General features: G+C 41.0%; 1 protein-coding gene across 1 annotated transcript; it reads right to left on the reverse strand.

Moving 5' to 3' along the window:
- Positions 1–1273: 1273 nt before the first annotated feature.
- VXN (vexin) lies at positions 1274–17898 on the reverse strand. The gene is made up of 5 exons (XM_066578871.1): positions 17800–17898; positions 9271–9403; positions 8014–8078; positions 2913–3004; positions 1274–2051 (listed from the first exon to the last, which is right to left on the reverse strand). The coding sequence occupies exons 1-5, from the start codon at positions 17896–17898 to the stop codon at positions 1868–1870; spliced, it is 573 nt and encodes a 190-aa protein (XP_066434968.1). The 3' UTR covers positions 1274–1867.
- Between the last annotated feature and the right edge of the window lie 200 nt (positions 17899–18098).

Below are 18098 nucleotides of genomic sequence, written 5' to 3' on the forward strand. Positions count from 1 at the left end.
GTAGAATCTGATCTTTCAAAGAAAACAGCTTTATAAAGAGATTCATTACCAGACAGCATCTTATCCGGTAACACAATACATAGAACAAAATATAATACATCACAATGATGTGCTTTGTCTCATTAAAGCATTTTCATGGGAAACCTCGATACTAACATTCGATACTAGATACTAAAAATATAAAATAGAGAAGTCGAGAGAAAGTGGTGGAGTCCATGGAGGAGATTTGTTAAAGGGTTTATACGAGTTCTTGTGACGTGAAAAATCACACAATGTGGTGGACTCCACATATGTGTAATAATTTGAAACTTTTGCCAACTGGTGAGAAAGTTTAGTGCAGTTTAGTGGGGGGGGGGGGGGGGGATGAGGCTTCCTTTGGGCTAATAGTTGTAGTATAATTTGCTCCACAGACTGGGATAAATTATAGTGCAAAACTACCAGGCATAGTGGCATATTTATTAGTGTACCCATAATTCTGGTGTAAGTTGTGTATGTGTCCCCGCTGGAGATGTTCTTAAAACATAGTTTTCCTGTCGTACTGCATTTTCGGATGTGGGACTAGGTGTCTATTTTGCTCTTAAAATTCTCTTCATAAATTTAAGTAGAAGCCTTAACTTCACATTTATACAAGGAGGGACGTTCTGTGCTAGTTTCTCCATAAGACAGCAAGTGCTATAATAATGTGTCATCTTATTATTAGTGTTTCTATGTTCATTGCATATCCCATCTCATGATCAAGTGGTTTACTCAGTCAAAGACTTATGGTCTACAGTAGGTTCACATTGTAGAGCCGTGAGACATCTTTTATTCATGGACACAGCTACTTCATAAAAGTATGGATATAACTAGTGATCTTTCGAAAGATTGGTCCATCCATTTCAATGAACTTTTGCAGGCTTTTTCATTTATTGAGCACATCCCGGTACCTCAGGGTGCCTTCTCAGAAATGTACGCCAGGTCCAATCTGGTGTACTTTTCTAGTATATTTTACACCAATTTCTGGCATAAATTATGCATAAATCTATTGGTCTGGGCAGCCATGCTCCCTCCTGACAAACCAATCCCACTTTTCAAAAAGGTGGTTGAGCAGGCACAAAGAGAAAAAGTTGAACATTTTTGTACAATACCCACTTGCATAACCATTTGAGACTTTTTTATGCCAGAAACTGGTGTAAAAGCAGTAATAAATGTGCTTCACCATGCAAGATTTGGCATTGTTTCATCCAACAACACTATAGCCTGCAGGCCTTAACTTAATTTTTAAAAGGGCTACCATTAATAAGTAAGGAAGACTGGGTAGCTGCTTGGGTCTATAAGACAATTAAACATTTCTGCCACTGTCGAGAAAGGGTATTCAGCAGAATATAGCCACTGGTTATGAGAGCCTATATTCTCTCAATGTATTGCATTCACAGTGCATAGAGAGAATACAGGATCCTGCATAGTAGATGTAGAATTCAAGTATACAGGTATACCAGCATGTTCGATTTCAAGTTAGGGAACGCCTGTTTGATTTCTGCCTTGAACCTCAGTAGCTCCTAAGTATGGTGCACCCAACTACTGATCACAATGCATGGTGGTCCGTTGATGTGGTGTTTCATCAGAAATATTGCACCATGGACTTCCAAAATCTCAGCTTCTAGGAGTTTTACTACTTGTAATCCAAAAACAATTGACATAAAATGAAAACTTATATGTAATTTACTAATTTCTCATTCAGATGGGGTTCATATGTTTGGTTTCCAGTTATGGGTCAATCAAGTGCATTTGTAGAAAATAAATAGTAAAGCAAACAGGTCCCTTTTTTGGCTTGCTAAACATGAATAGGGTAATCTGACTAGTGCTACCGTGTCATACATCGCTTTGTTCAGTCCTCTTCAAAGGCACAGTTTGAGGCACCAATATACTCTACAGACTTCCTGAATTTCCTGCCCATTTTCTGGAGTAAGCTTGGAGATTTTTTTGGTGCACAGCCGGCAGTTAGAGGTAAATAGGCCTCATTTTCATCGATAATGTCCACTTCAATGTCAACAAGCCTTGGATCATTGCACCTGCAATAGAAGAATAGGAAGACATTTTTATTTTTTTTTACATAAAATGTAAATTCATGATGCCGAATAGCAGTCAAACAAGTAATTTCTGTACTAAAGAGGACATACTGTGCAAAGTGTTCTTATTTTGCGAGGGTAGTTACAGTGACTTCCTGTGCCTTTCATCTCTCAATGTGTATCTTATTTAGCTCCTTTGAAAAACTTCGTTAAAAGGGTACAATTATCTAATGGACTTCAAAATATCCCCATCAGCTGTCTAATTAAGTGCTTTGTATGTTAAGCTTTGGGGTAATGTGGGCCCAAACGTGTGCCAAGATGAACGGGTTTAACTACAATACAAGCAAATGTGCACCTGCTTAGAGTAATTGCTTTAAGGGTCCTTATCTGGGCACCTCAAAAGTGCAGTAATTTTACCGAGAGTCAATAAATTTACTTTAAAACAATGTAATCCTTGCATATTTAAGACTTCTTCTAAGAATATCCAATTCATTTGGAACAAACGACTTGGGACAAGTCATGAATACAGTGGAACCCTGGACTCATTCAATACAATGATGTGGGTTCCTATTTCTAGTATAGGAGCGCTGTACTTTTTCTATGATGTTCATTGTCATTGAAATGCTCTTCGGCTTGCAATCAGCAGGCAAGATATGATTATGATTCCGCTGACTGAAGTTTCTAATTAGATCATTTGTAGTTGCCTGCATGTTATGGTAAATAGTTGACCCCTAACCCAAGCCACCTGTTATTCTCTTAAGGCCAGGGGACATTAGGGACCTGACCTACTTCAATTACACAGTGCAGCTATTGTCACACAAGCAGCAGCTGCTTACTTAGAGTTTAGTTGGGGAGGGGACTTACCCTACTGTGACAGGAGTGACGTTTGTTGTTGGCAAAGTGCTGGCAATCTGTTTGGTGACACTGAGGACGGACGATGGCGAGGGAAGGGGTTTCTAAAAGACAGGATTAAAACAAAAGTAATTTGTACTTTATATTACTCATCCTTTATGGCATTTAGCATTAATTGGACACATGTACTTTATATATCCTGTACTTTGAAAGACGAGATTTAAGATTACCTTACAATATTACATAGACCTAAGCAATGAAATTAAAAAAGAATATTTATGTAGGTGAGTACATATGTATTGTAAATCTGTATTATCTATGATCCTATTCCTGCACATATTGTAATAAAAAATCCTAAAGATTTTCGGAAATTGCATGCAATTTTTTTTTCATTTCCCCTAAAATAATTTCTCATTAGAGACAATGACGGGTTTTTATGAGTTGCATGCTGTTTATGGCATGTCGAACCATGGCATGCAGCTGGGACCTAATTGTCCATTCTAAGTTATTGGCTAGCAGCATCATTAGGGGCAGCAGGTGGGTGTACTCATTGCACAAGGCAGGACTTGGTACAATCATGTTGCAAAGATGTTTTCTTGCATGACTAATGAACATATCAGCAAGCAGTAATAAAAATAAGATCAATATGTTACCCCAATTAGGCTGTATTTACAAGACAAGTGCGATGTAGTTTAGTGAAAACCTGACCTACATCGTACTTACTTTTTGTAGGTATTTTCATGCATGCACAATGTGTTTTTGCGGTAAAAACCGCATGGCATGTGAGTGAGATTTTTTTTTTCCTGCCATAGGAAATAATGAATGGCTTTTGAACAAGAAGCGCCCCAAAATATGATTTTTTGATCTTGGACATTCGGTCTGAGAGAACAAAATTCGCTTGTGTATATTAACTCATTGATAATAATGGGTTATTTCCACGTGCAAGTCAATCTCCTCCTATGTAAATATACCCTAAGGGTGCATTCAGACGAGCATGTTTATGTGTGTACATTCGTGCGCACATAACCACGCGTCTATTAGAACCATTGGTTCCCTTGCTGTGTTTACATTTCCGTGTTTTACAGGCGTGCACCTGTAAAAGATAGGACATGCGTGCACCACATAGATCCATGGTGCATGTCAATATTCCCCGCGGAGAGTCCCCTCATCACTGAACACTGTGACAGCACTGTCACAGTGTTCAGTGACTAGGGGACTCCCCATGGGCAGTCAAAAACTCCCTGCCACAGCGGTGACAGCTGTGACAGAGGATCGCAAAGCTCTCTGATTGATTTCAATGGAGCCGCCGGCAGTGATTTTCGGCATCTCCGCCTGCTAAAAGAAGTTCATAACAGTGACGGGACCCAAGCGGCTAGACATGCCTGAGCCCGAGCATTGGCAGAGAGGTGAGTATATATATATTTTTTTATTTTTTTACACCAGATATGAATGATTTTCAGGGAAGGCTTATATTTAACCCCTTAAGGGCATGGCCTATTTTGGGCTTAAGGACACAACGATTTTTGGCGAATTTTAATCTCCATTTTTCAAAAGCCATAACATTTTTTATTTTTCTTTTGACGCGGCCATATAAGGGCTTATTTTTTGCGTGGCAAACTGTAGTTTTTGATGGTGCCATTTTTGGGTACATAGACTATATTGTAAAACTTTTATTATTTTTTTTATGATCGCAGGGAGAGAAAACACATCAATTCTGCCATAGATTTTTTTTTTAAAGCGTTAATTATGCAGCATAAATGACATAATACATTTTTTTTTAACGAGTCGATACGATTACAACAATATCAAAATTCTTATATTTTTTTAGGTTTTTCCACTTTTCCACAATGAAAACCGAGTTCATTAAGTACAGGTGTTTGCCTGTTGTTCGCATAGAAAATATTTATGAAGTCATGGTTACTTCAGAGAAACTGAGGAATAAAATCTGTACACACATAGAGAAGCGTTAGATTCTCCTCAGGCTGCATGTACTGATGTCCCTCTGCAGAATGTGCCACACCTCCCACTCTCCCCACTTTTTACCTTTAATGGCTACGCCCCTTTTTATTCAAATTTACCTCCAGACTGTAGGTTGCAGCCCCTCCTTAATGGCATGCTCCATCCCTGCAGTCGATGGCCACTACCTTATGTACTTTACTTTACAGTCTTTCAGTATGTACATGTAGAGGTCAGTTATATTCTTCTCAGTATATACACATAGAGGTGAGGTAGATTCTCCTTAGTATATACACACACAGAGGTCAGTTATATTCTCCTTAATAAACACACATAGAGGTCAGATAGATTCTCCTCAGTATATACACATAGAGGTGAGGTAACCAGAGCCAGCAGGAGCTTGTAAACAAGTAATGCCAGACGAATCTAATATTCTAGTAAAGTATAAGATACTTTATCAAATGCTTTACTAAGGTCAAGAAAAACTATATCCACCGCATTTCCCTGATCACCCAGTCAGTGATACTATCATAGAAGAAACTATGATAGTATCACTGACTGGGTTGATCAGGGAAATGTAGTGGATATAGTTTTTCTTGACCGTAGTAAAGCATTTGATAAAGGATCTCATACTATACTTATTGAAAAAATGACCAATAATGGGATTGACAAGACAACTGTTAGGTGGATTCAAAACTGGCTGAGTGATCGTACTCAGAGTGGTCATAAATGGCTGAACATCCAAGTGGGAGAATGTATCAAGTGGGGTACCACAAGGCTATGTCCTAGGCCAGTGTTGTACAACATTTTTATAAATGATCTAGAGGAGGGAATTGATGGGAAACTACTCAAATTTGCTGATGACACAAAGCTAGGAGGGATAGCTAACACGAGGGAAGAGAGAGTATTCAAAAAGATCTAGAAAAGCTTGCACAGTGGGATGTATTAAGAGAAGCATAGAGTCTAGATCACGTGACGTCATTATCCCCCTCTACTCTTCCTTAGTCAGACCTCCTCTGGAATACTGTGTCCAGTTCTGGGCACCCCACTTTAAAAAAGACAGACAAACTGGAGCAAGTTCAGAGAAGAGTTACCAAGATGTTGAGCCGCCTGCAAATCATGTCCTATGAAGAACGGTTAAAGGATCTGGGAATGTTTAGCTTGCAAAAAAAGAAGGCTGAGAGGAGACTTAATAGCTGTCTACCAATATCTGAAGGGTTGTCACACTGCAGAGGGATCAGCCCTATTCTCATTTGTACAAGGAAAGACTAAAAGCAATGGGATGAAACTGAAAGGGAGGAGACCCAAATCAGATATTAGAAAAAACTTTCTGACAGTAAGGGGGATCAATAAGTGGAACAGGTTACCACGGGAAGTGGTAAGTTCTCCTTCAATGGAAATGTTCAAACAAAGGCTGGACAAATGTCTGTCTTGGATGATTTGGTGAATCCTGCACTGAGCAGGGGGTTGGACCAGATGACCCTGGAGGTCCTTTCAAACTCTACCATTCTATGATTCTATGATTAGATTCCCCTCATTATGCAAATAATTTCCCTAGGGTTTATGGTTTCTGAGAAAAGAACTATCTCATGTATCATTGATTGTCACACAGTTTTTCATGCTTAGAATTGAATTTTGAAGTTGTGACCCCTTTACTTTTCCTATTTAGGATCTAAAGAATGCCTGTGTCAAATTTTACATTTCTGTGGTACAAATGTATGTTATTAGTTACATTACATAGGGGATCACTTACTTTTGCACTTAGAATTGAATAATCAAGCTGTAACCCCTTCACTTTTCCTATTTAGGACTTAAACAAAGGCTGTGCCAAATTTCAAGTTTTTACAACACTGAGAAGTTAGAGAATTAGATTAGGTACATAACATAGAGGGTCACTAACTTTTGCATTTAGAATTGAATATTCATGCTGTGACCCCCTGTACATTTACTTTTTAGGACTTAAAGAATGGGCTTGCCAAATTTCATGTTTGTATGACTCCAGGAAGTTAGAGAATTCGATTAGGTACATTACATATGGGGTACCAATACTTTTGCACTTAGCATTGAATAATCAAGTTGTGACCCCTTTACTTTTCCTATTTATGACCAAAAGAATGGTCGTGCAAAATTTCAAGCTTGCACGGCACCGGGAAGTTACATTACATAGGTGTGCACTTACTTTTACACTTAACCTTGAATAATTGAGTAGTGACCCCTTTACTTTTCCTACTTAGGACCTAAAGAATGCTTGTGACATCGGGAAGTTAGAGAATTAGTGGTGAGTCAGTCAGTCAGTGAATCAGTGTATCAGTCAGTGAGGGCTTTCACCTTTACATATATAGATTAAAAATTTGACAGTTTTCTGGCACAGATTGCCCGGTAAAACTCTCACACATGCTTTGCACATGATTTACTATATGTTTTAAATACTTTCAGACACTTTTTTGCTGTGTACAACAAAAGGGTGTTCTTTCATAGGAAATGGGGTGTAGCCTAACTGCAAATTGCACAATTTTTGTTTTAAACTAAGTCAACTAAAAAGTGGCATAAAGTTATACTAGACAGTGTTATTGTGATAAACTGGCATATTTTAAGACTGGCTAGTTGTTACGTTTGCACTATAATTATTAGACAGTATTACTAAAAAAAAGCCCCAATATTTTAAAAAACATTAGAGATGAGCGAACGTGCTCGGCCCCGCCCCTTTTTCGCCCGAATACCGCGATTTTCGAGTACTTCCGTATTCGGGCGAAAAAATTCGGGGGTCGCCGTGGCGGCGCGGGGGGTTGCAGCGGGGAGTGGGGGGGAGAGGGAGAGAGAGAGGGCTCCCCCCTGTTCCCCCGCTGCTACCCCCCACGCCGCCACGCCTCTCCCCGCCCCCCGGCACACCCGAGTACTTTTCACCCGAGTAGTGAAGTACTCGAAAATCACGGTATTCGGGCGAAAAAGGGGCGGGGCCGAGCACGTTCGCTCATCTCTAAAAAACATATTACAGTTGTTGCTACTATTGGTCATATGACAACAAAAATCAAATAGCTTTATTAGCACTTTGTATATGCAGATAAATTAGTTCCATTTTTGTCAACTTCTATTTTATGCCAGGACAGCAAAAATGTATTAGAATAATATACTATATAAAAATTCAACACAGCCTTACATTTTGAAGCTGTACATTCTGCTTGGTTTTGGTAAATTTTGCTGTCTTGATTTCCGTACATACTGCTGTAAAATATAATTGTAAAATTTACTATAAATTAACAATATCAACATAAATGCTGCAGCCTAAAGTGTAACCATCATTTGATTTGTTTTTCAAATGTCCAATATAGGCAATTATAAGCATTTTTGCTAAATGTTTAATCAGCCTATTCTGTACATTATTAGTAAAAGGCCTCCTATCCAGCTGTGAGAAGCATTGCTAGGGAAATCTGTCCGCAGCTAGCTGCATAGCTGGATATGGAGCTGCCTTCGTCACTGTGTGTCAGTGCTTCAAGTTGTATTACACCTGATGCACTGATACAGACATAGTGCATTGGTTACCAGAGGAAAACGGGTGTGATGTGAATAGGGGAAGCTGTCTGCAGCACAGAATGCCTTCCCCTTACGTAGTGTCCTGGGACAAGGAACATGAGGCAGCAGAAATATAAACCTTAGCTATGGTAGAAATATGTACATAAACCAATACAATAAAACAGGCACTAGCATTGTACATAAATTGCTGTGCCTGCACAAGAGGTGACAGTGCAGGCACAATGAAGAAGGGAGCTCCAAGATCACCTATGCAGCTAATTGACGATGGATCACCCTACAGCAGCTTCTCCAAGCTGCGTGTTGAATAAAAGGTTTTCTACTAAAAATGTACAGAATAGGCAGATTTAACATATTGCAAAAGTGCTTGTAATTAACTATTCTGCACATTCAGAAAAAATGAGAATGATGGTTACAATTTGACATGTTACTAGTATTTATTTCAGCGGCAGTTATCCCAGACCTAAGTCTAATCTAGTTTCATTTTGTGAGTTGTTCAATGATTTAAATATGGTTAAAAAATAAAAAAGGGTCTATGGGTGGGCTCCTTGTTCAGATCTCTCATCTATTAGCCAGAGTGGAGAGGGACTACAAAGACCTTCTAGTGCTCTGGAGGACTTCATACGTCCATGCAGTACACGAGCATCCCATTGATTTCAATGGCAACTTTGTAACTCTTCATTCTGGCTGAGGTGTCGCTGTAGAGGTTCTTCCATAGATTACAACGAATTGCTTGGGGTTCCAGCAGTAGGACATCCTCTGGTTAGCCCTTGTCGAGACACAACCCCTTGTTATAAAAGATAGATAGGGTTGGACTTAGCCAGTATGGTTTTCCAAAAGCCATTACTGTGAATCAGACGTATAAATATTTTGGAGTTCTACTTACTATGTTTTGTAGAGCGGCGATGCCTAAATGGTTCAGGTGGAGGAAGTCTCCAAACTTCTTCACTTTTGCATAGAACATGTAAAAGATCAGTTTGCTGGGGCAGATACTTCTTTGTCCAGTGAGGATCAATTACCTGCAAAATGTAATAAGAGATAACAAATGTTTGGGTCATTGCCCATACATGAGATCACGGAGTTGCACTCAGTTCTATACGTCTGAGTTCGCTCCTCTGGACATAGGTTTAGTTCCTTAAATTGCATTTGCTAGTTTGGGGCTCCTGTTATAGATTTTGCATCCTATTTGTTATCAAATATGCAAATTATTAGATTTAAAATATACTTATTAGTGTATATGCTCATCTTCTCTTACATTATTTGAGGGTATCCTCTGGTTACTTGACAGTCGTCTTCTGGATGACACGTGGGCTGAAAAGAACAATAGATAAATAAAAAAGGGAATAAAACCGCCTGCAGATACTAACACTAATATTAAGCAAATGTATGCTGTAGGAGAAATGAAGGATGCATCCCAACATGTATCAAATAACAAATTGGTCAGATGTAAGACAACCCAAGTAGCAGCACGTGTTGCATAAACCCAATATTTATGCAAAAGACTATAAGGCCCAATGTCCACGGGCGGATTTTAATTATAAAATCCATGCTAGTCTCCTACACAGGAGATCGGCACCTGTAGCCGCCAATTGGGATGCATTAGCATCCGCAAGACAGTTAAAAGCACGCGCGGGAAGAAACCGCATAATGCTCCATTTTTCTGTGGATCCCATGGGATGGCTTCCATTTGAAGTCAATGGAAGCCATCCGATCTGCAGCACAGCCGGAGAAAAAAAAAATTAAAAATTGCACTGCGCATGCATGCAGCTCGTCGGCCAGCGCGCCAGATGCATCCGCCGTGCTGAAGAAAGAAGATCTAGGCTGGCATGGAGGAGACCCATGCTGGCATTGGACAGGTAAGAAAATGGATTCAGCAGTGGAATCTGTGCGTGCAAGTGGACATTGGGCCTTAGTGAAGAGGATAGCAATGCATCAAAAAATTCCCAATTTTTGTAAAGGAGACTAATATATAATAATGAACGGACAAACAAATAATAAAGTGCAAGTGCACAATACTAAATAATAGTAATGCCTAGTCAACAATGGCAGTTGAACAATACTTAAAGGAGTTGCACCACGATTTCAAGTAACTTGTTGTTCTGTAAGGGTCCTGTATCCCCTTCTGCCTGTCTCTGCAGGATCACTTCTGCCCCTACAGTGACATCAAAATGAGGGGCGCTGGCTGAGCATTTATGGTCCACGCTCCACTCATTGCAATGGGGCTGATGGAAATACCAGAGCGCTTGCCGCTTGGGCATTTCATCAATTCTAGTGAAAGTGAATGGAACGCCAGCAGGCTTGCACAACCATCTCTTCATTCACTCCCCTCCTCACTGTGGGGGTTTCAGTAGCCTGCAGTTAGGAGGGCGGGGGATACGGGACCCCCATTCTTGAGATTGGTGGGGGTCTTAATAATGAGACCCCCACCAATCCTCCTGTGAATAGTGGATAATTAAAGATTTAAGTGCAACCTCTTTAACCTGTGTGAAGAGTAAAAAAGGCCTGGGATGGAATCTGCCCTGACGCATGTTTTAGCTGTAGCAATCTTCATCTGGAATAGACGACATCCCCAGATGAAGGATTTTCCAGCCAAAACAGCTATCAGGGTGCACACCATTCTAGGTAAGTCTCCTCTATGGAGTGAGCTGGCAGAGAGTAATCATTTCATTCGTCATGGTCTGCCCTCCCACTTCATCTTGCACACTTGCTAGGTAAGTATAGAAATATTTTTTATGTGTAGAACTATACTAAGCTAAATGCAACTAAAACAGAATAGTTCCACTTTAATGACTGCTGCATTTGATGAAAGGGCTATTAGCTCTTAGGCTCCTTTTACAAGGAGCGATAAATCGTTTGCATAAGCGAATGACAAAGTTTGCTTGTTTGCAGAGTTAACCACAAGGCAATTAAGCACACTACTCTGAACTAATGTTCTTAGATTAATCAGGAGGGGTAACATCTCTTCTTAGGGAGAGCACCAAGAAGGTGAGTGAGGAGACTTATAAGGCCATCCATGCTCCTCCGGGTAATATGCAAATAAGGAAGATGGAACAATACCTTCTTGCAGCGCCACCTATTGGATGGCAGCATTTCTTCAAATTAATCAATTTACTCTGAACTAATTTTCTTAGATTAACCAGTTTATTCTGAACTAATGATCATCACGCTTTAATGAAGCAGCTTGGATTTTCTTTGGACACTTTAATGAAAATGGACCAAAGTATGAATATTAGAAGATATCCCCAATGCAAAACGTGAAAACCTGTTATGCAATGAATTAAAATCTCAAACTTCAAGAAAGCTAAACATCTGCTAACAAACACTGCGGGGTGCACTTTTACATCAGCAGTAGGATTATTTTCAGGACAAAGGATCTGACAAGATTACAATTCATTAGGATGAATATAGCAGCATGTCTAGTAATGCAATCTCAATCTACTGTATCATCTGTGGGATGACATGGAAGGAATACTTGTACCTCAGATTCCTAATAATTACCTAGGAATTAGAGTAAGTGTGGGTGAAGTATATTTAACAAGTCAGCACCCCCAGAAAATAAAGATGTTAGAAATATGTTATTTGAACTGAGGACATGGATATTGGTTCTATAAGAAAGGGCCTGAGAATAAACTTTGCACTGAACTGTTTCTAAATGATAGTGTAACATATCTGCCATGTTATATCGCAAAATCTTTAATATAAGATATGAGCAACTCCTTTACCTTCCTCTTTTTCCCCTCTTATGTATATCTTTTTACCTATGTTTTGCTTTCCTTCTTGTAACTACTTGGTGTCATTGGATGCTGGTTTTTGCCACCCCCTCCCCCCTCCCTTCCTGTATCTTTCTTGTCCTCCACTTGGCAGTAAACCCTGGAACCAGATTTGCCTACATATCTTAAAAGTGACAGTTTTTTTTTTAAATTGCAATACCACCATTTCTGGATGTTACGTCCGAGCTGGATGCATCATCGCCTCGTCCAGATCAGACATAATTAAATGTCCCAAAGGATGGATATACACACAATATATTAACATGCAGAACAAAAAATATTACTAATGAAATAAAACATTTGGGAAAACTAACCCTAACCTACTAAAATGGTGAGACCCTAGCTAAAGGTGGAGCACTCGCCCTGATAAGCATTACCCCATGTCAGGAACCTGGGATGACCATGACTATCCCGAGATGGAAACAGGAAAATGTATGCTACATTAAATAACAACACATATGGTAGAGATCGTAAAAACCCAAAGTTTACTAATGCAGAAATAGTTAGGCCGGTCTCACACGACTGGATTTAAATTGCGGATTTAGTGACGGCTTCCGCATGGACGATCCGCGGTAAAACGCAGGCATTGAAAGGCATGTATTTTTAATTTTTCCTTCACACTCATGGATCCAAATTGCATATTCCGTGAGAGGAAGAAAAATTGCAGCATGCTCTATTTTACCACAGAATCCATGCGGATGGCCTCCATTGTTGTCTATGGAGGCGTCTGACCCGCAGCCCATACGCAATGAACATTGCGTATGAGCTGCGGGTACCCGCGTCATCGCTAAGTGATGGCGCGGGAAATACAAACAAAAAAAAACAAGAACCTGTACTGCAATTACTTTCCGTATGCAAAGTCACTGTCTGGGCTCACAGCCGAAATCCGCTACGGGACTCCTGCAGAATCCGACCCAGTTGTATGAGCCTAGCCTTATGAGGAGAAAAATGTTACAACATCCATAACAATAAACTAACTTATCCGACAGAGTACAAGACTGGAGTGGCTGACTACATAGTAACATAGTATGTTAGGCTGAATGAAGACAATGTCCATCTAGATCAGCCTGTTTCTAACCCCCCACCCTCCCCAACGAGGCAGGTTCCAATTTAGCTTATCTGAAGAAAAAAATTCCTGCCCGACTCCATTATGGTAGTCAGATTAATCCCAGGATCAACATTTGAGCTCTACCTTACTCCAAGACACAGATCAACAACCCAGTTGGTCACCTAATGTCTATATCCTGTAATATCATAGCGCTCTAAAAAAGATGTCTAGTCCCCTCTTAAACTTCTCTACTGATTTTGCCATCACCACGTCCTCTAGCAGAGAGTTCCACAGTCTCACTGCTCTTACGGTAAAGAACCCCTTTCTATGTTGGATCCCCTCTTGTTAACGTTGTAGTCCTGGGTATAAACAGATCATGGTAGAGATCCTTGTATTGTCCCCTCATGTATTTGTACATAGTTATTTGGTCACCTCTTAACCGTCTTTTTTCCAGGGTGAATAATCCCAATTTTGATAGCCTTTCTGGGTATTCCAGTCCTGTCATTCCATTTATTAATTAGGTTGCCCTTCTTTGGACTACTTCAAGCACTGCAACATCTTTCCTGAGCACCGGTGTCCAGAACTGTACACCATATTCAATGTGGGGCCTGACAAGTGCCTTATATAGTGGAAGAATAATGTTCTCGTCCCTCGCCCCTATACCTCTTTTAATGTACCCCAAGACATTATTTGCTTTTGCACCAGCTGACTGGCATTGACTGCTCCAATTAAGCCTACAGTCAACTAGTACCCACAGGTCTTTTTCCACCTCACTTTTCCCTAGTAGTACCCCATTTAGTGTATATTGGTTGCATCCATTTCTCCTGCCCATGTGCATAAGCTTACATTTATCAATATTGAACTTCATTTGCCATTTTTCTACCCAAGCCCCCAACTTATCTACGTCCCTTTGTAGCCATATTGTCCTCCTTTGTATTAATTATCTTGTATAATTTCGTATCGCCCGCAAATATTGATATTTTACTGAGCAGTCCTTCTATCAGGTTATTTATAAATATATTTAACAGATTGGGGCCTAATACTGCACGCTGTGGCACCCCACTAGCAACGGTGATCCAATCAGAGTGCGAACCATTTATTACCACCACCTGCTTTCTATCACTAAACTAGTTATTTACCCAGATACACACGTTTTTGCCCAGTCCAAGCTGTCTCATTTTATATATCAACCTATTATGCGGCACAGTGTTATATGATTTAGGAAAATCCAGATATACAAGATCAATAGACTCTCCCAGGTCCAGCTTAGAAATTACTTCATTGTAGAAGCTGATCAAATTGGTCTGGCATGATCGACCCCTTGTGAACCCATGCTGATAAGGGGTTATGCCATTGATTTCCTTGAGGTATTTTAGAATGGCATCTCTCAGAAACCCCTCAAATATTTTTCCAATTATTGAAGTGAGACTTACCGGACTGTAGTTACCAGGTTCTCTTTTAGCCTCTTTTTTGTATATTGGGACCACGCTGGCAATGCACCAATCCAGTGGTACAACCCCAGTCTCAATGGTGTCCCTAACTTCCCTTGGAAACCTTGGGTGTATTCCATCTGGGCCCAGCTATTTATCGATTTTAATCCTTCTTAACCGGCTCCGCACTTCCTCCTGTGTTAGGCATGCAATACTTAACGGGGGTTTGTTTATTCCCCTGCATCTCGTGTGACATTTCTTTTTCATTCGCGAGTACACTTGAGAAAAAGCTATTTCATAGATTTGCCTTCCCCCCCCCATTGTCTTCTATAGTTTCTCCTTATTGGTTAGTGGGCCAGTGCTTTCAGTGCAAATCCTTTTACTGTTTATATAATTGAAGAATAGTTAAGGGTTATTTTTGCTTTTTTTTGCCAATCAGTCTCTCTGCTTCTTCCTTGGCAGTTTTGATCAAATCCTCACATAATTTGTTTTTTTCCCTGTATGATTTTAACGCTTCTTCGCTGCCTTCTTGCTTTAGTGATTTATATGCTTTCTTTTTTTTTCGCTAAGGCCTCATGTCCATGGGGAAAATAAGAATTAAAATCCGCAGCGTTTTTCCTGCACGCGAATCCGCGCCTCATAGGAATGCATTGACCACCCGCAAGTAGATAAATACCCGCGGATGGTAATTAAAAAATTTCTGGAGCATGAAAAAATGGACATGCTCCATTTTAATGCGGATCACGCGTGTGGGAGCTCATAGAGCACATAGAGCTCAATTGATCTCCCGCATGAAAAATAAAAGACAATTACAGTGCATCCGCAGCCCAAATCCGCGGCGGATCTGATTTTCCCCGTGGACATGAGGCCTTATTTCCCCCCTTACAGTCTTTTTGAACCACATTGGTTTCCTTTCTGCTTGTGGTTCTTTTATTTTTAAAGGGTATGAACTGCTCACATGAGGTAATTAGGATGTTTTTAAACTTCTCCCTTTTGTCGTCTGTGCTGGTATTTTTGAGGACGTTGTCTCAATTAATGTTCCCAAGAGTAATTCTGAGCTGATCAAATTTTGCTTTACTGAAGTTGAGGTTTTTTTGTTGCTCCCTATTAAGGCTTCCTATTGAATAACAGCTGGAATTTAATTATATTATGGTCACTATTTCCCAAGTGTCCCTCCACGTGCAACACCATTATTTAGTCCGGTTTGTTAGTTAATACTAAGTTCAGAGTGGCTCTCCCTCTAGTTGCCTCCCGCACAAGTTGGGAAAGGTAGTTATCTTTAATTATTCTCAAAAACTTATCGCCTTTATGAGATTTACAGGTTTCGTCTTTCCATATTATATCCGGATAATTAAAGTCCCCCATAATAATTACTTTGTTGCGGTTCGACACCTTCTATTTGTCGTAATAATAAGTTTTCAGTTTTTTTTGTTGCTTTTGGAGGCCTATAGAAAACCTCTATTAGGATTTTGTTATTCTTTGCTCCCTGTATTTCTACCCACAGAGATTCCACGTGTTCATCTCCTACACCTATATCTTCTTGTAGCTTTGGCATTAAAGGGGTTGTCCCGCGAAAGCAAGTGGGTCTATACACTTCTGTATGGCCATATTAATGCACTTTGTAATGTACATTGTGCATTAATTATGAGCCATACAGAAGTTATCAGAAATTATTCACTTACCTGTTCCGTTGCTAGCGTCCTCATCTCCATGGTGCCGTCTAATTTTCAGCGTCTAATCGCCGGATTAGACGCGCTTGCGCAGTCCGGTCTTCTTCTTTTCTCAATGGGGCCGCTCGTGCCGGAGAGCGGCTCCGTGTAGCTCCGCCCCATCACGTGCAGATTCCAGCCAATCAGGAGGCTGGAATCAGCAATGGACCGCACAGAAGCCCTGCGGTCCACCGAGGGAGAAGATCCCGGCGGCCATCTTCACCGGGTAAGTAAGAAGTCACCGGAGCGCGGGGATTCAGGTAAGCGCTGTGCGTTTTTTTTTTAAAGTCCCTGCATCGGGTTTGTCTCGCGCCGAACGGGGGGGCTGTTGAAAAAAAACCAAAACCGTTTCGGCGCGGGACAACCCCTTTAAGTACGATTTAACAAAGACACACCCCTTCCCCTTTCTGGTTGCCATAGTTTCTTCTGAAGAGATTGTAACTCTAAGTTCACCGCCCAATCGCACTTATCATCAAGCCATGTTTCCGTTATTCTTACTATATCGTAATTTTCTTCAGACATTCTGGCTTCAAGCTCACCCACTTTACTGATCAGGCTTCTTGCATTCGTTGCCATGCAATTTATTTGGTGGTTGTTATTATTTATTTTCATTGTTCTACCTTTGGTCCTGTTAGCTATACTGCCAGTTCTAACTGTAATAACTCCACCTCCTGCTCGACCCCCAATCTCATTAATTGGTCCCAGGTCGCTGTCTACACTATCTACCCCACCAATTTCTCTTGGTACCCTTCCTCCCACTCCCTAGTTTAAACACTCCTCCAGCCTTCTATCCATTTTCTCCCCCAGCACAGCTGAACCCTCCCCATTAAGATGCCGCCCATCCTTACGGTAGAGCCTGTAGCCAACAGCAAAGTCAGCCAAGTTCTCCAGGAACCCAAAGACCTCCTTCTTACACACTTGTTTACCTCCCTAAGATCCTGCTGCCTTTCTAATGTGGCTTGTGGTGCAGATAGTATTTCCGAGAAAACTACCTTGGAGGTCCTCGCCATAAGCTTGGGTCCTAGGTCCCTGAAATAGTTTTTGATTTCCCTCCATTGGCCTCTAATTTGTTCATTGATGCCAATGTGAACCATGACCGCTGGATCCTCACAAGCCCCTCCAAGTAATCTGTCAACCCGATCCGCAATGTGTCGAACTTAAGCACTAGGAAGACAACACACTGTTTGACGATCCTGGTCTTTGTGGCAGATTGCCCTGTCTGTCCCCCTTATAATTGAGTCCCCCACCACTGTGACCTGTCTAGCCTGCCCTGCGCTCCCTATCCCTTTCTTACTGGAGCAGTCATCTTCCTGGCGTTCAGAGGGCATGTCGTGCTGCAGCAGTGCTGGCTCTGTAATGGCCTCCCCCTCATCTGCCCAACTTTGCAAACTTATTGGGGTGTGGCAGTTCAGGACTAGCCTCCCTGCTTCTCTTCCCTCTACTCGTTCCAACTGTCACCCAGCTAGCTGCCTGCTCATCCTTCTCTTCCGGACTACCATCCGCCCCTGCCTCTACACCAGCGAGTGCCTGCTCTGTGAGCAGCAAACTCCTTTCCATGTTGACAATGGATCTCAGTGTTGCCAGTCGCTCATGTAGATCCAGGATTTGGGCTTCCAAATGGGCGACGTGCAAGCATCTAGTGCAACAGTATGCACTCTCGATCGGCTGATCAAGGACCGCATACATTGCACAAGTAGCACAATGGACAGCATTGCCAAGCATAGAGGACATTCTAATGGGGATCTACAAATTTACCT

The sequence above is a fragment of the Eleutherodactylus coqui genome, chromosome 9, assembly GCF_035609145.1.
Source record: "Eleutherodactylus coqui strain aEleCoq1 chromosome 9, aEleCoq1.hap1, whole genome shotgun sequence".
Taxonomy (NCBI): domain Eukaryota; kingdom Metazoa; phylum Chordata; class Amphibia; order Anura; family Eleutherodactylidae; genus Eleutherodactylus; species Eleutherodactylus coqui.

What these genes read in the sequence shown, in the direction of transcription:
- VXN (XM_066578871.1), bottom strand. Translation starts at nt 17,898, where the DNA reads ATGGAAAGGAGTTTGCTGCTCACAGAGCAGGCACTCGCTGGTGTAGAG. An exon ending in ATGAGCAGGCAGCTAGCTGG is followed by an intron (nt 9,404 to 17,799) that starts GTGACAGTTGGA and finishes TACATTTTGCAG; the next exon opens with GTAATTGATCCTCACTGGAC. An exon ending in GTCACTCCTGTCACAGTAGG is followed by an intron (nt 2,052 to 2,912) that starts GTAAGTCCCCTC and finishes CTTCTATTGCAG; the next exon opens with GTGCAATGATCCAAGGCTTG.